The 20,915-nt window shown below is 42.7% G+C and overlaps 1 protein-coding gene across 5 annotated transcripts in view; it reads right to left on the reverse strand.

Moving 5' to 3' along the window:
• ARHGAP21 (Rho GTPase activating protein 21) overlaps window positions 1-12,621 on the reverse strand; it is a 146,846-nt gene extending 134,225 nt beyond the window's left edge. For 4 of the 5 annotated variants that reach the window (XM_041765522.1, XM_041765521.1, XM_041765519.1 and 1 more), the window contains exons 1-2: window positions 12,469-12,621; window positions 10,560-11,046 (exon numbers count right to left, since the gene is read on the reverse strand). In XM_041765522.1, coding sequence (XP_041621456.1) covers window positions 10,560-10,637 — 78 coding nt within the window. In that variant the 5' untranslated portion in view covers window positions 10,638-11,046; window positions 12,469-12,621. Of the gene's footprint in view, window positions 1-10,559; window positions 11,047-12,054; window positions 12,383-12,468 lie in introns of those variants that run through there. The other variant, XM_041765518.1, reaches the window with a different exon arrangement.
• Between the last annotated feature and the right edge of the window lie 8,294 nt (window positions 12,622-20,915).

Here is a 20,915-nt window from a genome sequence, read left to right on the forward strand (position 1 = left end):
CCTTTGAATTCAAATCATTCTCTTTGGAGATGCCTATCAACCTCAGTTATGCCTTCTTCATTTGTTTACCGTCTCACTCTGTCAGAGCCTCCTTATCTTTACTCCTTCTCCAACATCACTTTCAATGACTTCAAGAAATCCTGCCTCTTCTTCAGAATTGGCAACTGGAGTCTGTCATTAGCTTGCATTGTATTTGCACTGTGCTATCCAGTGCACCTCACATTCCATGAGATTGAAAGACAAGACTGATTCAACAGACAGAATGGCTGCTAGTGTTAAATGACTGGAAGGGTATGTGGAAAGAAATATTCTGTTAATGATTAGCTTATTATTATTTATGTTAGAATACCTACTGAAACCCTTTATGATGTATACTTAAGCAAAGAGCATCATATATATATATATACACACATATATATGAATGATAAATATGAAAGAGCACATAGAGAAAGAGAATGAGGATATATACGTTTTATTGCATTGTAACTTTTACTACCCTTGATAGAGTTAATATGAACAAATGACTGACTATAAGATGCACAAAAGAAATTATTCTGTTACTTGCTTAAAGAAAAATACCTTTCTGTAAATGACACAAAACAAATTACTTTTATAATACAGCTAAAATGTATCAATAGCTTCAATATGACCAGAATCAGAGTTCTATAACTTTAAAAAAATTAACTTTTGGTTAAAGTATAACATACACACAAAAATGTACAACACGTATCATGGTTGAATTTTAAAGTGCTCTTTTGACATAAAGTTTATTTTATCTGAAAAGAATATTACTTTGGTATACTAATGACATGTAGAAATGCAGGTGATTGAAAATATAAGAAAATAATTACAATTTTAATCTTGCAATTTTCACTTGTTCAGTCATTTAAATTTCTCTCCATATTTTTGCCTGTTTTTTTTGTGTGTGTGGTTTTTTTTGGTTTTTTTTTGTTGTTTTTTTTTGCCTGTTTTCTTTACATTGATTTCAATCTGGGCAGAAAAATTCCAAAATCAGGATACCATAAGAATTCAGACTTTGGAAGGAGCTATGAATGTCATTTAGTCTTATTTTTCTCAAACTTGGAAGGTCACCAGGGGATCTTTTTAAAAGTTAAGGCTTTTCAGTCTCACTTCCAGGGATTCTAACATTAGCTTAATGGTGGAAATAAGAATCCGTGGTTTTATAAGTTGCCCAAGTGATTCTAATGATCACCCAGATTTCCCTGACTTAAATTCCTACCAAAGCAGGAATTCTGTCTATTATTCCCCAAGTGAAGGTCATCCTATCTACAAAGAATACATTCAATTTCAGTAACCTTCTTTAAAAAAAGTTTTTTTTTTCTGAATACAGAGCTGAATAAATTGGCTCATCTATCCACAGATCCTACCCCTGCCCTTCCTAGCCATTCAAAATAAATCTTACCTCTTTTCCAAATTACAGTACTTGAAAATACAGTATTTTTTAAAAAGTACAGTGCTTTGTAAGTTTCCTTTCCCCATTTACAAAATTGGTAAAATACATGTATGTGTGTCTAAGTATGTATGTGTCTATCTACATAGACATACGTGTACAGAAGGAGGGCTGATACCCACACAGTTCAAAATCTGTATATAACTTTGGACTCCCCAGAACTTACTGTTGACTGGAAGTCTTACAGATGACAAAAACAGTCAATTAATACACTTATTTTATATAATACACTATTTACTGTAGTCTTACAATAAAGTAAAGAAGCTATTATTAACAAAATCATATGGAAAAATATATTTACAGTACTGTTTTGTTTTTGTCAAAAAATATCTGCATATAAGCAGACCCACACAGTTCAAACCTGTGTTGTTCAAGGATCAATTGTATATATCTTCCCTTTGGGCAGAGAAGGGTATCTATAATACACTATTAAATGAAAAAAAAAAAAGGTAAATTGAAAACATTTCCTAAAAGCATTATAATTGGGATCCCTGCGTGGCTCAGCGGTTTAGCGTCTGCCTTTGGCCCAGGGCACGATCCTGGAGACTCAGGATCGAGTCCTGCGTCGGACTTCCTGCATGGAGCCTGCTTCTCCCTCCTCCTGTGTCTCTGCCTCTCTCTCTCTCTCTCTCTCTCTCTCTCTCTGTGTGTGTGTGTGTGTCTATCATAAATAACAAAATAAATAAATCTTAAAAAATTTTAATAAATAAATAAAAATAAAAGCATTATAATTAATATCTGATTTAAGCTGGATGCCCAAAGTATTTCCTTACCCCCTTCACATTCACTAGGTAGATAATACATTTCCAGAGCCAATATGTAGAACCCAGAGGAGAAAATAGGACTCACTGACCAACCTAACACAAGTTCTTTTAAATACAGAATCTTTACTTACTATCAAACTTCTGGGGATTAAAGATGTCTGGATATCTTGAAGTTAAAAAAAAAAAAAAATGATGCCCATTAATCCCCAAGATCACAGTAGCGAAGACATATCCAGAAGAAATGTAATCATAAACCCAGCTTTCTAACTACTGATATTTAAGGATACTCTCCACATTGTAAGAAAAAAGAAAATCAAGATGTTCTTAAGAATATAAGTTCTGCCAAGATATACTAAAGATTAATGCACTGAACAAGAGTCTAAGTCAAGAGACTATGTCCTCACTTGGGTGTAAGAAGGAAGCAGTAGTTATGGGATCAGGAGCAAGCACTGCATATGTAGCACTACTCATGACTGTGCTAGATGTGGATCGTGACAAGGAGAAAAGGCAGTAAGAAACCAATTCTGAATCAAAACCACGCCCAGTATCAAATAGAAAACTTAAGAGCAGCCAATGTAACTAAGGAAAAGAAAATACACTCTTTAACTTGCCATTTTTTAATAATAATAGTTTTCTCTGGTCTGCCCAAAAACTTTCCCCAAAATAGATGGACATTCAGAAATATCAAATATGGGTTCTAAACCTATTCTCTTATTCACAAATCTACACAGTGGGATTCCTTGCATATTCATGGAGAACTAGACAAAAGAGGACTTAGAAAAAAACAATTAGTTTCTTAAACCACAGTACAGTGTATCTGCTTGTCCCTCAGATTATTTTAGAAGTACAAAAGGCCATCTTCCAGATTTTATTGTGAAATAAAATATTTGCACAATCTTCAATTTATTTAAGAATATGACAGCTTCGACTAAAAAACTATTTTGGTGGAAGCAATCCAAAATGAAGTTTTTACATGAAGACATCTTCCTACTCTAAACCAATAGAACATATAAAAGGCTCATTAGATTTAACATATTTAATTCTTTATGGTCAATTAAAAGTAGATAAATATAGGACAATCTTTAAGTCTAATAACCTTTCGGTTTGCTAATCTAATCACATCAACCAGAAAGAAAAACAAGTGCCTCCCATATGGTCTTTCTGTAACAGAAAGTAGCTGCATTCAGTAATGGCATCTGTGCGTCTTTACCCACACTAGCATTGCTCACGCTGAAATCACCATATTGTTAAGTATAATAAGATGACAGGTCCCTTCACAAAGCAGAGAACAAAAGAAATGGAATATCACTTTTGTACTAGAATAATTTGACCTGGTAAAAACTGAAGAAATGAAAAAGGATCAGAGATTCTGTAACCAAAGAATAAGGACTTCACAAAATGTTTATCTCGGAAGAAAACAAATGCTAAGAAACACAGACAATGTATTGAGAAATTTTCTGTAGCTGGGGGTACTCATTTGCTGATGGCCTGCATCTAGTGATAGGTCCCACCCAATTCATTCATATCTGGAATTCTGCTGTAATGTCACTTCATACCTGCTGCTGCTACTGCTGCTGATCTGAATTCTGGAAGGCTTTACCTTTAATCGCAACCTGCAGCATAAAGTTTTTGACATGCAATGGTATTCTGACATACAGACTCAGGTTTACAAAGGAACACATGTTTAAAGTTAAATAATAGTGTTATATTACATGGCACTACAATAAGCCTAGAATGAGTCCTAGGCCTCCCCTGAAAAACAAAAACAAAAAAAAACCACGTTTTTAAAAAAATATTCAAGTACTGTATCCTTCTCAAAAAGTATGTAAGTATTATTTTAAACAGTATAAGTTTTCAAGAAGCCAGAGTTCCACAAGACTAGTGACATACTGCCTATTTTTAAAAATCTGGAAGTGGTGTCTGTTGATCATAGTTTTGGAATTAAGCAAAAAAGAGAAAATACAAAAATAATGTAATCCCCAAATTCTTATCATCTAGAATGAACAATGGCTAACATTTTGTCATAACCAATGTCATGATCGTTTTTAACTTGTGATGAAATGTTTATGATATTGAAAAATGTTTAATAAAGAACGTTAATAGACTAGCCGTTCATTTTAAGACAAAATATTTTACCAATACAGACACATTGTCTTTTTATAGTTTCCCCACCAGCCCATGTCCCCATCCACTGGTGTGTTAATTACCATTATCTCACCTCTTAGTGCAAATTATTTCATAGACGTGTGTACACACTGTGTGGGTTACTGTTACTTGGTTACAGGCTTCCCAAAGGGAGGAAAGATGCAAAGAAAAAATGGCACCAAAGATGTGAACAGTAGTCCTAATGAAAATGGAGGTCCAGAAAACAAAATACTCATACCCTACACACTTCTGTATAATCTAAATTAAGTATTCACATGTTCTGTATCCTTACACAAACTCAATAACGTTTTAGAATTTTTCTTAGTCTTGACTCACTCATTCATTCACTCATTGGACAAAAATATTTGTGGGCCAGCAATAGGCTAGGCGTTCTTCTTGGCACAGAAAGTACCATGTGAACAAAACGAACCACACTTAATACTAGCATTCAAGATACATGATCTGCCCCAATAAATAAGCAAAATCAGATGGATAAGCATATCAGATGCACAGTAAAGGCAAGCAAGGTGTGTCATGGGAGCAGGGGGAAGGTGTTCGATAAACCCAATGGTCAGCAAAAGCTTCACTCAGGTGACCTCAAGGCAAGACCTGAAAGAGACAAGGAAGCGAGCCCTGCACACACCTGAGTGGGGAGAGTGCTCCCAGTGGAGGATACAGCTAGTGGTGGGAAGGCTCTGGGGAATGCCACGCCCAGGAGCGTGCTCAAGAGTCCAGAATGACCAGTACAGAGGGAAGGCAGTGAAAGCAGCAGGAGGTGAGGTCCAGGAGGAGGGAGGGCAGATTGTGTGGGGCTCTGCAGGGCCTATAAGGACTTCAGCTTTTAACCCTGAGGGAAATGAGAAGCCATCAGAGGAATGTGAGCAAAGGAGTGACACGCTCTGATCTACAGAAGGTTCGCTCTGGTTACCGTGTGGAGAACAGACTCCAAGAGGGCAAGCACGTGAGGCTGACAGTCACCCAGATTTGTATAGTGTGCATGAGAGAGATCAAAGATCACTCCAAGAAGCCTGACCTGAAAGGCCAGAGTGCTGGTGCTTGAGAGGAGGGAACTGGGAAGGTGGGCAGGAGGAGTGGATGCAGAGAATCTGGAATCTGGTTTTTGATATGCCTCTTTACTCTCCAAGTGGAGACTCAGTGGTCAGGTGGATGTAGGAATCTGACTTTAAGGGATATAGAGACCAGACAGGGGTGGACACACACACACACAACTATACAGGTGTATATTTGAATTATCAGTATATACTTGATGTTTAAAGTCAGGAAAGTGAGCACAAGGTCACCTGGGTGGCTCAGTGGTTGAGCACCTGTCTTTGGCTCAGGGCATGATCCCAGGGTCCTGAGATGAAATCCTGCATTAGACTCCCTGAAGGGAACCTGCCTCTCCCTCTGCCTGTGTCTCTGCCTGTCTCAGTGTGTCTCTCATGAATAAATAAATAAAATCTAAAAAAAAAAAAAAAAAAAAGGAAAGTGAACACAGAAAAAAGAAATAGGGTCAAACTCAACCCTGATGTATATGAAGATTTAGCAGGCCAGAAAGTTGAGGAAATTACCAGGCTGAGAAGTGAGGAGGAGGGACCAATAAGGTAGGCGGATAATCAAGACAGTACAGTGTACCCGAATCTAGGTGAACACTGAAGAAAAATTAAAGCCCTTCCTACATATTCCTTCACTAATTCAATAGTATTTACTGAGTACCTACTATGAGCCAGACACAGTCAAAGCAAACAGGGTGCCTGTTGCTATGGGAGTTGCAGTCCAGGGGGGAATACGGATAAAGCAATTCGCAGGCACTATTCCTAATAAAGCAAAGGGTGTCTGGGAATAATGCACTGGGGGGTAACTACTCCAGTCCTAGACGGTCAGGAAAGGCTTTCCTAAGTTAGTGAAGGTGAAGGAGAGACCAGATTGATGAAAAAGCAGGCAGGAGGGAGGTGGAGGAGGAGAAACTGGAAGGGTGGAAGGAAACAGTATTTGAAAGGACCCAAAGTGGAGAGAAGCGTGGAACAAACAGTGTCCCCAGTGGAACAAAGTGTAGGAGAAGATTATTTACTGTCCTTTCAGCCTTCTCAAGAGTCTGAACTTTATTCCACAAGCGATGGGAAACCAGAAAATTGTTCTCCCAGGGGGAATGTAACAATTGACCTTGGATTGAAGGAGGAGCACTGTGAGTACGGCAGGTCCAGGGTGCCTGCGGAGGACCAGGCTCAAGGCTGGGAACCGGGCTCAAGGCTGGGAAGGTAGTCAGGGAGCCTGGGCTGTGGCTGACCCAAACTCAGGTAGTGGCTGCGGGATCTGGAATGCAGACTTGGTAGGACTTTGGATAGGAAGAATGAGGAGAGAGAAGGGTCAAGGAATGATAACCTGGTTTTTGACTGGGACAGATAAGGAGATAGCTGGTGCTATTCACTAAAAGAAGGAACTCCGCCAGAGGGGAAGGTCAGGTCGCTGGTAGGAGTAAAATCTGTTAAGTTTGATGCCTGTGGGTGATCCAAAAAAAAAAAAAAAAACAGTTTAGCAAACAGGTCTGGAGAGCAACTATAACACGTGGGATTGAGCTGTAAATTTAGAATCACCAGCAAGCAGATTAAAGCCATGGGAGGGTGAAAAGTGAGACCCTTGGAAGTGAGAAACAGTAGAGGAATGGCAAGAGCCTGGCTCTAGGTAAAGCCAACATGAAGGGGGGCAGAGAGTAAGAAGAACCCCAGGGAGAGAAAGGGGGAAGGGAGAAAGAAAGAGAGAGTGCCCAAGATAGCGCCTGAGAAGGAACAAGGGACAAAAGCCAAGTGCACAGTATTCCAGAAAGAGGAGCAAAAGGATGAATTCTCATAGTTCAGACACAGAAAAATGCCTTACTGTATTATCTACACTATTCCAAAATCAACCAATGATTATCTTTCATCAACTATAATACATTTTAGTCCTGGGACAATCTCAGTCAAGATGAAGAAGCCAGACATCAAATGAAATAAATTAATAAATAATACTGATTAGCATCAGTAAATATGTTTATTTTAACAACCAATTGTGGAAGGGCTGAAAATTCTATCCCTGGGGAATACTATGGCCTACAGATAAAAAAAATGAAATAAAGGGATTCCTGGGTGGCACAGCGGTTTGGCGCCTGCCTTTGGCCCAGGGCGCGATCCTGGAGACCCGGGATCGAATCCCACATCGGGCTCCCGGTGCATGGAGCCTGCTTCTCCCTCTGCCTGTGTCTCTGCCTCTGTGTGTGTGTGTGTGTGTGTGTGTGTGTGTGTGACTATCATAAATAAATAAAAATTTATTTTAAAAAAATGAAATAAGTATTAGAAAGAGGAAAAATAATGTGGTCTAAAAAACTGAGGAATGAGTTGGTTAAAAAAAAAAAAAAAGGCAAGCTGAACCTTAAAGGATGAGCTCTATAGTGTATGAAAGGGGTGATGATATCACCAAGGATTCAGTCTAAATTAAGCAATTCTGTGAGCAACGCCACTTCAAGGCTAAATGTCGGAAGACTTCACAGACCAGACTGTACACACGCACACAACACACCAGCTCAGAGAGTAAAATGATGTTTTCAGACACACAAAGTATGTAACTCTGCATGAATAGAACTGTGCCATCCTTACTGTACAATCCCAAGATATATTCTACTGAATTGTCACAATTCGTTATTTGAAGAGGATTGTTTGTCATCTGTTTGGTTTTTAACCTTCCAATATATGCTTGGGGAGTGGTGCTTACATTTATTCATGTACCAACACAATTAGATTCTAATACATATGATGAACAAGTAGTTCCACCTTATTTACAACGGTGGAATTAACTAGATAAGTCATGAATCAGAGATTCCTATTAATTTACTACATTAATTTCTTCTGTCCTACACAGTTAAGTTTTTGGCTGATTAACAATATTAGTATTAAGATATATATGCTTGTGTCTTTGGTAGGTAGAAACACATAAATGTGTGTATTCCAACACATTTAGGAACAGGGCTATCGGTTTCTAAAAGCTTTTAAAGAATGACAGTACTACTCTAGAATGTAATACTTCTAATAAAATTAAACACAAAAATTAAGTGCAGTGTTTCAAGACTTACATATGTATCAACCCAAAGAATTCCAGCGGCAACTCTCTTTTTATTACTAATAAATATTCACAAGTGCATCCAAAGTATCAGTGAGAAGTAAATGCACAACAATGAAACAGGCAATAATTACTCCTTAAGCTGAGATATTAAAATGTTGTCTGACAGCATATAGCCCCTTTATTTCTATTCCCACATAGAATTCGGGTAACTATCTATCTATTCTTTAAAAAGCCAAACTATATGATAGCTTAATATCAAACTCAAGTTCTGTGTATAATCTTTAAATTAGCAAAATACAGGCAATAGAATGACTTCTTGGTTCCCAAACTACAAATAATATGGTTATGCCAGCAGAAACATCCAAATGAAAACAAATGTCACAGCTCTTAAAAAAATACATAACTGTCAGTGTTAATATAAGCCAAGTGTGCAACTGGAAACACTGCCTTCTAGCCAAGGACAAGATGTATCTAATATAAATTCTTGGTTTGGGGACATCCCTTAAATGACACCCCTCTCCCCCCCAAAAATCAAATAACATTAGCTTTTGCAAATATAATGCAAATAACATGCTAATTAAAGTATTCACAAGACAATGACGAATAAGGCTTTGGGACCACAGTACATATCATTATGTAACTACAATACACATTAAGCAATCGCCAAGTTGTACGTAGGCCTTCCAAAAGGAGTTATTATGGTTTACCATGATCAGAGGATTGTGGTGTTATACTTAATCACGTTTTTACCTGCAAGCAGGTGTTTACAGGTGTCAAAAAGTAAAGCACGAATTCTAACTGTAACCCCCTTCTATGGAGTTGTATAGCTATGGGACACTGTACCCACCTCCCTGTATTTTCTACATAAACTTTCTAACCCAATATGAAGTAAGCTACATGAAGCAAGTTTCTCTGCCTGCTTTAAAAACAATTGAACTTGACTCATTTTTATTAAAATACCAAAACTCACACACACAGAAGTAGGCCTTGTTTCAATGGCCATGAACTTAAAATTTAACACTTAACAAGGCACAAAAGAAATAATGAGAGTAAAGGCTCTTGGGAGGATGTTACTATAACCTAGTCAATCTGTCAATAAAAACATAGACGGCTCAAAAGTAAAGTTCAAAGAGTAACAATAGTCAGTCCATTTAGTTAGCAAATTACAGAAACCACCAAGAACTATGTAAACACAATATAGCCCTTAAAGAATTAAGTAGAATATAAAAAGAAGACAAATGTATAGAAGGAGAAGAAAGAATATGAGAGGCAACAGGGCATATGGGTGTCATAAATTAATGGATTTTCTGATTTCTGTCCTGCCTACTTAAAAAATTTCAGAAAGCCTGGCCTATAATCTTCCGAGCCTTCCCAAAGATGATGGCCTAAAGCCAATGCAAGCCACCTGACACCCAAGGGCCGCTCGCAGAACTTCCCAGCACTTCCCAGCGGTGAAAAGAAGGGCACAAATAAAGGAACAGGTAAAGGCAGGAAAGGATTTTTCAGCGAGCTGTAATCACAACTTCTACAAATGTGTTTTTCCAGGCTGTGCTCAAACTGTCCAGGAGAGAAAAGACTTGTTTTTCTACCCAGAGCAGAGAGTCACGTCAACAGCAAGCCCGAATACCCATCAAAGCCCAAGTGAGCCGAGGCCCCGTTGCAGCAGGCATACCAGCTGCCCCCTCTCCACCTCTGAGAGCAGATCCTGGGTACAGACCCACAGAATGCACAAAGGCATCCCGGGCATGGCCCAACTCTAAAACTACTGGTGGACGGAACTGACACAAGACAGAGACACTTGTAGCATTTCCAGTCACCTGAAATGGGAGGATTCCCGGCTCTGAGGTGATGGGGCAAGATGGGGCATTTCTAAGTGAGGAAACCCTTCTTGTGGAATCACGGGCAGTTCCTGGAAGCAAAAGCGGGCAAGGCTGCACCGCCCTGGAGTCAAGCTGGGGAACTCCCACAAACCAGCCCAAAGGCCCCAAGGCCTCTCCTCAAGCCCCTGGCAGCTGACCTCCCCCCCAACCCCAACGCCAGCAGGACTCCTTGCAGATGGCAGCCCAAGATGCTGCCTCTGCGCTTACCTCACAGGTGGGGGACCCGCACGCCTTGAGCTTGTCACCATCTCCCTCCGGCAGACCAGTCCGGCGTGTGGCCATCATTTCATTTCAAATTATAAAGAAGGGACCAACCCTTCGGGGTCCACATTGGGGGGCGGGATGCCACCACACACCGAAAGGGGAAGAAATGCCACACCAGGCTCCGAGGAGGTGCAGGGCTGGAGAACCGAGTAATGCGCCCGGGAACGAAACGTTTTTATGAAAGCTCCTGCAAAACGCCCTGATGTCGTCTTCGGACTTCAACTGACTTCAGCGTCTTCGTCCATCTCTCGAGACTTTAAAAAAAAAAAAAAAAAAAAACCCACACACACACACAAAGACGACGGGTCTTCTTGGCAGCTACGGAGGCCAACTGCAGAAAGCGGTCCCCCTCCTCCGGGCGCTTCTCCGCGACCAAGGGCAATCCGCGTGGGTCGCGAAGGCTCGAGCTCAGCTCCCGGAGAGACCTCGCCTGGAACGGGCAAGAGTTAAAGGGCGTGAGCTTTCTCCAGACGCTGACCTTAGCCTTGCCCCCAGTCTACACCAAGTTCGCGTTTCCAGCACTCGGAAAGATTATCCGGTCCCTGCTGGTGAACCTCACGCACGAGAGAGGAAATAATCCTCCCTTAGAAAGCAGAAAGAAAAGAGGAAAAACCTAGAAATCGGGGGGGGGGGGGGGGGGAGAAAATGAGAAGCATCCTAAGGGCACGGTGTGTGCGCCAAACACGCCTGGGTTGCGTGCAGCCTTCAGGGGGAAAAAAATCCCTTTTCAAGTGCATTTTAATGAATGTATTTTCTGGGCAAAAGAGAGCGCGTCTAGATAGGCTCTGGGGCATCACCCAGACACGTACACTTAACGGGAAGTTTTCTCCCCCACGAGATTAAAATGGAATGATACTTTTCAAAAGCTCGGATCGCTCCCCTACACCCCCCCCCCCCCACCACCACCACCAAAATAAAAACAAAAAGCCAGGCTCGGAGGCGGGCAGCGCCGGCTGGGCGGGCGGCGGGCGGACGGGGCGAGCCCTGCGCCCCGAGGCCGCCCCCGAGGAGGCGGCTGTTTGGCTTGGCCCGCGGCGGCGCTGGGCGGGGAGGTGTGCGCGGCCGCGGGCGGGACCCGGCGCAGCTCCCTCTCCGGGGCATTATGCTGGAGCGACAGAAATGAAGCCGCAGCCCGGGCAACTTTACTTGCTGCTCCCCGAACTACCCTTCGGCACTCTCTTTCCCTTGCCCTGGGGCCACCTCGGGAAGGGAAGGGAAGGAAGGAAGGAAGGAAGGGAAGGGAAAGGAAAAGAGAGGGAAAAAAAAAAAAAAAAAAAAAACCCACCACCCACCCACCCACCCACCCACCCACCACTATTTCCTCCGCCCCTTCCAGAGGCGGGTCGGTGATCTCGATCTCCCGGGAAGGGCGGCCCGAATATGTACTTCTCTAAAGGTGTCGGGAGACCCCGGGGAAACCCCCAAGCCGAGGGCTTACCCTTCGCAGCCCGCCCGCCCGGCTTCCGAGGCGCCGCGGCGAGCAGAGCGGGGACGCGGGCGGGCGCCGGGCCCGGCCGGGACGCGCTAGGCCGCAGGCTCGGTTAATATTCATGAGCGGACGGGAGGCGCCCCTCCTCCACGGCCGGCCGGCCGGACCTCGGCGCTCGGCGCCCGCCGCCGGCCTTTGTGCCCTTCCCTCCTTCCCCCGGCCCTCCCTCGCTCCGCACACGCGGCCGCGGCCCCTCCGCCCCCGCCGGGCGTCCGCCGCGGGCTCCCTGCGGCCCCGCGCCAGCGCCGGGCGGGGTGGCCCGGGGTGGCGGGAAGGGAGGGAGCCCGCGGCGCGCCGGGCTCTCCACCCGCCCGCGGGCGCTGCGCCCCGTCGGCCAAGGCGGAAAGCAAAGCAGACACGCACCGGAGGAAGCGGGGCGAGAGGATCCGCTCGGGGCTGGCGGGCCCCCGGCGGCGCGCCCCGCACGCCCGGCGCGAGGACGATCCGGCGCTGCCCGCCGCCGCGCTCCGAGGCCGCCGCCCCCGGCCGGCCGCTCCCAGGCACCGCCGCGACCCGCCCCGGCCGGCCCCGGGCTCTCGGCCGCCGCGGGAGGGCGTGGGGCGGGGCGGCGGCCGCCGGACTCTCCCCTCGCCTCGCCGGGCCGGGCCGGGGCCGCGCTCGGGCGCCCGCGACCGCCAAGTGACAGAAGCGCCTCGCTCCGCCGCCGCGCCGAGCTGCTTCCCGGGGGCGGATTTCTCGCTTCTTCCTCCCTGGATCCACCTCCTCCCACTCCACCTCCTTCCCCTCCCCTCCCCAGGGGAGGCTCTGGGGCTGAATATTTTCTGTCTTGAATAATACGGTCCCGGGAACCGACGCTGGAGAAGGGGGATTAGCCGGGGCGGGGGCGGGGGGGGGCTCGCCTGCCCCCTCCCGGGGCGGCTCGGACCTGCGAGCCTGCACTTCCTCCCACCCAGACCCCCGCCCCCCAAAGCCTCCCCGGCCTCCTCCGGTCCGCCGAGCGCGGAGCGGGACCGGCCGGGAGCCGAGCTTTCTGCGGGGGAAGACGACGAGGTGCTGGGCGTCAGGGGCGGACGGGGAGCAGCTCTGCGGCTGGACTCGCCGGCTGCAGGGGTCACGGGGTCCCGGCCTGCGGGGAGCCTATCCGGGCGAATTTCTCGCCCCCTTTTTTTGGCTGCGGGAGGGGAAAGGAGCGGCGATGCGAGGTGCGACTTGGAGATAATAAGGGAGTGTCCTTTCACGCCCAACTGCAAAAGAGGTTCCCGAGCGGGGGGCAGGGGGTCGCGGCGCGGCGTTGTTCACTCGCTTATTTCCCCATATAAATCTGCAGACGGCTGAATGAAGTCGGCGCGGCCCGCGGGACCGGGGGAAGGCGGCGGGCGCTCCACGCCTCAGGTCGCCGCGGCTCCGGGCCCCGAGCTCCGCCGCGGCCCCTCCCCACCCGATCCCCGGCCGGCCGCGGACCCCGGGCGGCTCGCTCCGCCCCGCCGCGCCTCACAACATCTCCCGCTGCAAACGGCCCAATCGGGAGGCGCGACGAGAGCATGCGAGCCAATCAGGGGCTGCTGACTCAGGCTTCCCTCCACCCTTCGCCCCGCCCCCGGGAGGAAAAGCCGCCGCCCCTCGGCCTCCTCTTCCCACTGCCCCGCGGACCCCCCCGCCGCCCCCTCCCCCCCACTCTCCGCTCCTGGGGAGGTGGCTCCTCGGCTGCGATGCTCGCCGGGCTGCTGTGGGGTAGTCCGCCCGCCGAGGCGGCGGCGTTTGTCACCTTGTCACCCTCATCCTCGCCCCCTCCCAGACACACCCCTGCCCCTTCCCCAGTCCTCCTGCTGGTGCTGTTGAGGGTCATTTGTATCCTCACTCCGGCGGGGGACTGCCAGCTATTGTGTCTGCTCAGCTGCCACCACCCTCCTGAGGGAAAAAAAGGAACAAAACCAAGAAGCTATGGGATCTGCTTACCTTTTCCTTCTTTCTTAAACCACACTATCCCCTGAAGATTTTAAGACATCTCCCCATCCCCTACTCCCCGCCCGCCGCTGGGGTCCTGTTTCTCGATAAGGAACCCCCCCCCCCCCCCCCAAAACCAACCAAACAACCAACCAAACAAAAACACACTCCCTGGAGCCTGAATACCTGTGCCTTCGTTTTTAATATTCCTCAGAGTGGAAGGTGCCAAACATTTAGAATATACAACTAAATCCTCAGCCTCAATTAGAGGAAAGACTGACTGGATCATCTTTATGTAGCCATGAAATTTGCATGTTCATGACAGCCCCTGACAAAACTAGTCAGCCAATAACAAAGAACAACAACAACAATAAAAAAAAAAAAAAAAAAAGGAATAAAAAAGAGGGAATGCCTGCCAGTCATTTGGTAATTTACTGAATAGCCCACTGGGCTATAGCAGTATCCAGTTCTAGATACTGTTGAGTAAATTAACAAGAAGTGAATAGAAATGCAGGGTTCAAGTAGCGTACCTCTAGTGGGCTTATAGAATATGTCCAGAAAGGAAAAACAATTTCAGGCACAAAACAGCTCCTTACAAATGCAAATGTGCATGCATGGCTAAACGGAGTACTTCATAGCTGAGGATATCTAGGGTTAAGATTTTTGCAATGGAAATTTTTATAAATGTTGATTTTAAAAGATTTTCAGCTTGGTAAAGGAGAGTAAATATTGGCCATGGAAGGCGACATGAGAGGAGGTAAACACATCTTAGGAATTGTGGGCAAATAACATAACCTAGAAAGACATTTCTATAAAAGGTAGATGGAAGCATCAAGATTGCAGTCTAGCTCCATCATTTACCTTGTGACTTAAGGCAAATTATTACTTATGTGTATAAAGTACTAGAGCTATCGAGTAATAGTGCTGCCTGCCATCTATATAGCACTGTCTCTGCGCTAGGTGTAAGCTCCAAGAGCTTTACACACAACTTAATGAAGTAACTGTGTGACAGAGACAGGATTAAGCCCAGAGGGGTTGGCTCCAGAGTTCAAGCTTTTCTCCACAACACTACACTACCCCTAACATGGTTTTCCAACCATACAACAACATTAACTAACGTTTACTTTGCTTATTATGTGCTAATTATTGTGCTTTGTGGGTAACTAATTTATTCTTACCTCTGGGTTAGGCACGACTATGATGTTCCATATTGGGGAATGTTTTTAAGAGCCATTATGAGAAGTTATAATGATATGTATCTTATTTCTGTTACGATGGGAATGATCATGATGTTCTAAAATTTGGAGAAATTTTTAAGAATCATTATGATACGTTGCTATCATATGTATCTATGTATATAGACTATCTGGTTGGACAGGGACAGTAGCACAGAACTTAAACTGGGGAAATCTGGGTCCTAGTCCTCTCCTGGGACCTCTGGGTGTGATAGCACTTTCCCGAGCTAGCTGGGCTATTGAGAACATCAAATGAGATAACACAAGTAAAGGAGCTTTCAAAATGTAAAAAAATCATTATTCTGATTGCAGTCTTATTATAAAGCAGGTGTTTATCCTGTTTCCCCAACTAGGAACTCTCTATACTCTGTATAATGTTTTATCGTCATTGATTAGGAACATTTTAACGTGGTTAAAAATTAGGTCAATTCCTTTCTGAAGGTATGAGCAATAATAATATTTTATTAACGGTTTGAGCTCTCCTTGAGATGCATTCAAAGCAGACCAAAGTGGACGCTCTCTGGGCATCTCTAAAGTGGCAGCCATCAGCCAGTCATTTGCCATTCCAAAGGTGGATGGTGTAACTGGTGGAGAATGCATACTTTAGAGCTCCCTTCAGCTGCCCATCTTGGGCATTTCACTCATTAACACCTCCACCAGAGGGAGGGCAAGAGAAAGGAAAAGGAGCCAAACTTAAATCCTGTGGATACTTGTTAACTGCTTCAGTGAGAGATTTGGTGAAACAGTGGGTTTGGGGGATCACTGTCACTGAAAGGAGGTCTGGAATCAGATGTGGGTTTCACAGTTGGTATCTTGCTAGTTTTCTTTATCCTGAGTATCATGGATAAGCAAGAGCTAACAGTAATTGTACCTTTGTTTTACTTTGAAAGGCTAATGTTTTCCTCTTTTGAGCAAAGCCAATTAATAATCTCGCTTCTTAGAGTCTCCCTTGAAATAGTCTAAGAAATCACTACAGCTGTATTAATAACTGCAAGACAGTCTTATACACTATAATTCTGACAGTGTAGACAAGACATTTTTAAAGATGCGAACTATATCCTTAAAAAATAGCTTTTGACTTTGTTAATGACATAATAATGTTGTTTTGGTGAACCACAATCAAGAAAAAATGTCGAAGCCAGAAATAGAGCCAAGTGTCTTAACCCCTGGTCTAATGTCATTCTGTTATAAGCTATGGATGATTTCTACTCTGAATATAGAAGTTGGCAATTCTAAGAGGCACAAGTCTTTGCCAGTGAATTCCACAGATGAAATGTGTAATTTGGGATGAAGCATTTGTAAAACTATGTGTCCGAGGCAGTTAAGACCAATGGCCCTCAGAAAAGTAAACATTTTTTTGGTGTTAGGACAATACTGTAGACTTTATTTCTTTTTCATACAATAGTAAAAAAGACATATTACCTGCTAATATTTCTCGGAAAAAGATTTTCATGTTGAATTGAATAGTTCCAGAAAACCCACATCTCTACCAAGGCATTCACTACTGTTAACAAGAGAAGGGAGTAATTTTCCATAATAAATAGGGTTTCTAAGATTCCTCTTCCTTCATCACCTCATTTATAATAATCATGTAAATGATTTACTAATTTAATGTTCTGTATTCGCTAAATACATGGTATTATTTCTGTCTTCATGATGGCTATCATCAATTATTAATTTCTAACCTAAAAAATAGTGATGCTACTTAATTCAGTGTGTATAGTACCTAGCAAACTACCATACACACTAGATATTTTTGAGTAATTTCTCTGTCCTCAGCTTATTGTGATCTTTTCCTCCTCTGGACTATATTCTGCTTGGGTTTCTCTTTTTGGTTTGTTTGTTGCTATTAATTAGTTATTTGATCATGAACAATCTTATCATTTAACTGCAACTGAATATTGTCTTCTTTTCTATTAGATTATAAACTTCTGTAGGGAAGATTCTTAGGGCTTTTACTTCTCTTCAGACCCCTGTAATACCTACTACAGCTTTTATACACAGAAATCACTACAAAATGATTAAAGAGTAGAATGATGATTGTGTCACTATTGTTGATAAATGTTGATACCTCAAGAAATCCCTGGCTGACCAACAATTCTCCAGAGTGCGAGTACATCCTGTGTGCATATTGCTTAAAATGGAGAATATAAATTACAAGAGTTGTCCACAAAGAGAGCTCTTGCTATGGCTCTCAGCTTCCAGAAATGCCACATCTTATCTTTACTTAACTTCACTTGTGGTGACTAAGCTAGCTACTTTTTTTGGCCACAACACCATGCCAAAAATTAATATCATTTTTGTCAGTCATTATAAAATATCAGTCCATAGTTTATCCAAAATCATGTATCAAACATTTCTCCTAGATTCAAATAATTTTCAGCTCCAACATCTCCATAATTAAACTTGAGTGGCATGGTCGTCATATTCATCAGCATTATTAAGATTGTATTTCTATATTTTAAGAAAAGTAAATATAAAAATATACAAGTTTTCATTTTATCCTAAGAATCATGATTTTAATTTTAAAGCATTCCAGTTTTCCTTAAAATCTGAGACACGTTTTTTAAATGTTTCCACCCACCTAGCTACATATGAGTTAGAACATCCTGTGAAAATACCAATCTGGATAGAAAGCCATATTACTGGAAAATTGAAGTATGTTTTTATTATCTTGGAATAGAACACTAAGTTTTAACCATTCTAAATAAGAAACTGTGCTAGCAATTGACTATGATATCATAGACGTAATTCAGAACAACCAAATCTCTTTCAACAGAATTAAAAAAAAAAAAAAAAAAAAGGCTAGTTTTCCCTTTCATCTTCATGGAGCAGAAGTAGAAGAGATTCTAAAAACCTCTCCATTACTTGATTCAGTAAAACTCTGGGTATCTTTTAATATTCCCTAGGACCGTAAATTCCATTCCTCTATTCCTGTAATTGCTTGCATTCCCTGCTAACCCAAAAGTCAACTAACCAAGGGCTCTTCCTTCAGCTAGGAAAAGATTTGCAGGAGTATGTGGCAATTCACATCTGGGCTTAAGTATGAAAGATGCAGGCTTGCATAACTTCTCTCCTAAAAGATTTTTTCAATTAAATTTTAATTTCTAAAAATTGCAACATAAAAGGGAAAAAAAATGGACTTTGCAACCAAAAGAGAGCCCAATCTTGTATCACATTTCATAAGTCCAACTCTTGCTTTCTTCCAAGCTCCTCATTGGTTGGATCTAACAGGAAGTCCAAGGTACTCAAAAATAATTCCTCTGCTCTCTTTCATATACACAGAACATCTAGATAGCAAATCCTGATCAAAGATGGACAGGAATAAAATTAAAAGATCGATGTAAACATTTTTAAACGGAAGGGGATGGCAGAGAAGATGAAACAAAGGAGCACATTAATCAAATGAGAAAGAAAGGATATATTATAGAAGACAACTTGCCCCAATAAATGGAAAAAGAGAGAGACAAATGTTTTACACCCTGAAGGAAATAAAATATAAAATATATTAAGAGTGAAATGAGAAGAGAATAAATGAGATATAAAAAGGAGTTAGAAGAGCTATGGAAAGACATCAAGAAGGAAAAAATCATATAATTGCAGGAGTAATAAATGGATCAGGGTTAAAAAAGTAAAAGAAAGGGTATTTAAATTTTTTTTTTTTTTTTTTTTTTAGTTTTATTTATTTATGATAGTCATACAGAGAGAAAGAGAGAGAGGCAGAGACACAGGCAGAGGGAGAAGCAGGCTCCATGCACCGGGAGCCTGATGTGGGAATCGATCCCGGGTCTCCAGGATCGCGCCCTGGGCCAAAGGCAGGCGCCAAACCGCTGCGCCACCCAGGGATCCCCAAGAAAGGGTATTTAGCAGAAAATAGTGGGATGGATGACAGCCTTTTTAAAGGCATATCAAATACAAAGGAAAAAGATGAGATTAAAGTGATTAGACAGGAGACAAGGACAAATAACAAAAATTGAATTTAGAGAAATTGACATCTCTAACAACTAATGAAACTAAAAAAGTATTTGAAGATATAACCTGGGAGACCACTAAATGTCCCCTAATAGCTGTTCTCATCTTCTTCTCTAAGAACAGCATTTTAGCTGAGCACATGCTCAACGAACCAGACTACATCTTCCAGCCTTCTTTCTCAGTAGGTGTGACCACATGTCTAGATTCTAGGCAACAAAATGTGGATAGGAAGGAGTGTCTGCTACTCGGGAGGTCTTCTCTTAGAGGGATTAGATCTGTGCCTTCCTAGTTCTTTTTCCCCTTCCTGATGATTGTAGATAAAGATTGCTTCAATGTAACAAATAAAAATAGAGCACTCAGTTCAACTGGAATTTCAGATCAACAATGAATAAATGTTTAGTATAAGTATATCTCATTTATTGCATGAGACATATTTATACTAAAAAAAGTGTTCCTTGTTTATCTGAAATTCCAGTTGAACTGGGTGTCCTATGTTTTATCTGGGAACACTCCCAGAGATAGTGAGCATATGCCTTTGACCCAGAGAGGGAAGTCACCTGTGGAAGATGGCAGAGACCTTGCAGCCGGCCTGAATTGCCTACTTCTGGATTGTTACCTGAAAATTATATAATTTTGTATGTTGCTACTTCTTTAAATAGGACTATGGTATTTATAAGATTTTTTTTGGTACACGAACCTAGCCTTTGTTCTGATAGGTGAAAACTTTCTTGCAATTCCAAAGATTAAAAGGCCTAACCGTGTTTCCAGAATTATTAAAAGAGAGTAAATACTTGGAGAAAGTTGTTAAACTTTGAGTATAAAATAAAAAAAGGAACCTACAAGTAAATCGAAGTGAATCATCTAAAAGCAAACCATAGCACACAGTCTGAATCCAGTCTGCTACCTAAGTTTTGTAAATAAAGTTTTATGGAGTACATTAGCACTTGTTTACAAATCTATGGCCATTTTAACACTATAATAGCAGAGCTGAGTAATGGCAACAGAGATCATGTGGCCTTGCGAAGACTAAAATAATTTCTATCTGGCCCTTTACAGAAAAGGTTTGCTGACCTCCGACCCAAAGGAAAAACATTACTGACCTCAGAACTCTTGTCAGTATTAATTGACTTGAAAAGAGTTTTGAAGGAAGAACATGACTTAAAGATCATGACCATGTTGTCATCCACGTTTAAAAGCAGCAGCAGGACATTCTCAAATAGGAAGAGATTTGGAAAATACCTCACCTGTCCCCAAAGCAATGATAGGATAGTGTAAACGACTAAAGGGTGATTTAAAATAAATATGGAAGGGACAAGTGTCACCTGAAAGAATGGGGATTATTTTGATGGTACAAAATTTACATGTCATAAATCTTGAAAGAAAAGCACTACAGTGGGAAGTAATAAAATGATAACTATAATCTACTAGGACAAAAATATGCATACAGAAACATTTGAGAGGTGGAACAAGGAGAAATGAAAGAGAATGTTAACTGCTCTTATTCTTTCACTGGTTATGGGGTTCAGAAAGATAATATTCCTATGTTATCTAAGACAGAATGGTTGAATAACTAATTAGAAATAAGGTAAAAAGACAAGCCACAGACTAGCAGAAGATATATGCAACTGATAGAACACCAAAGATTTATATTGAGACTTTATAAAGAGCCCCTAAAAAACAAATAAAATTGAAAAGATA

This window comes from Vulpes lagopus, chromosome 8 (assembly GCF_018345385.1).
Source record: "Vulpes lagopus strain Blue_001 chromosome 8, ASM1834538v1, whole genome shotgun sequence".
Classification (NCBI taxonomy): Eukaryota; Metazoa; Chordata; class Mammalia; order Carnivora; family Canidae; genus Vulpes; species Vulpes lagopus.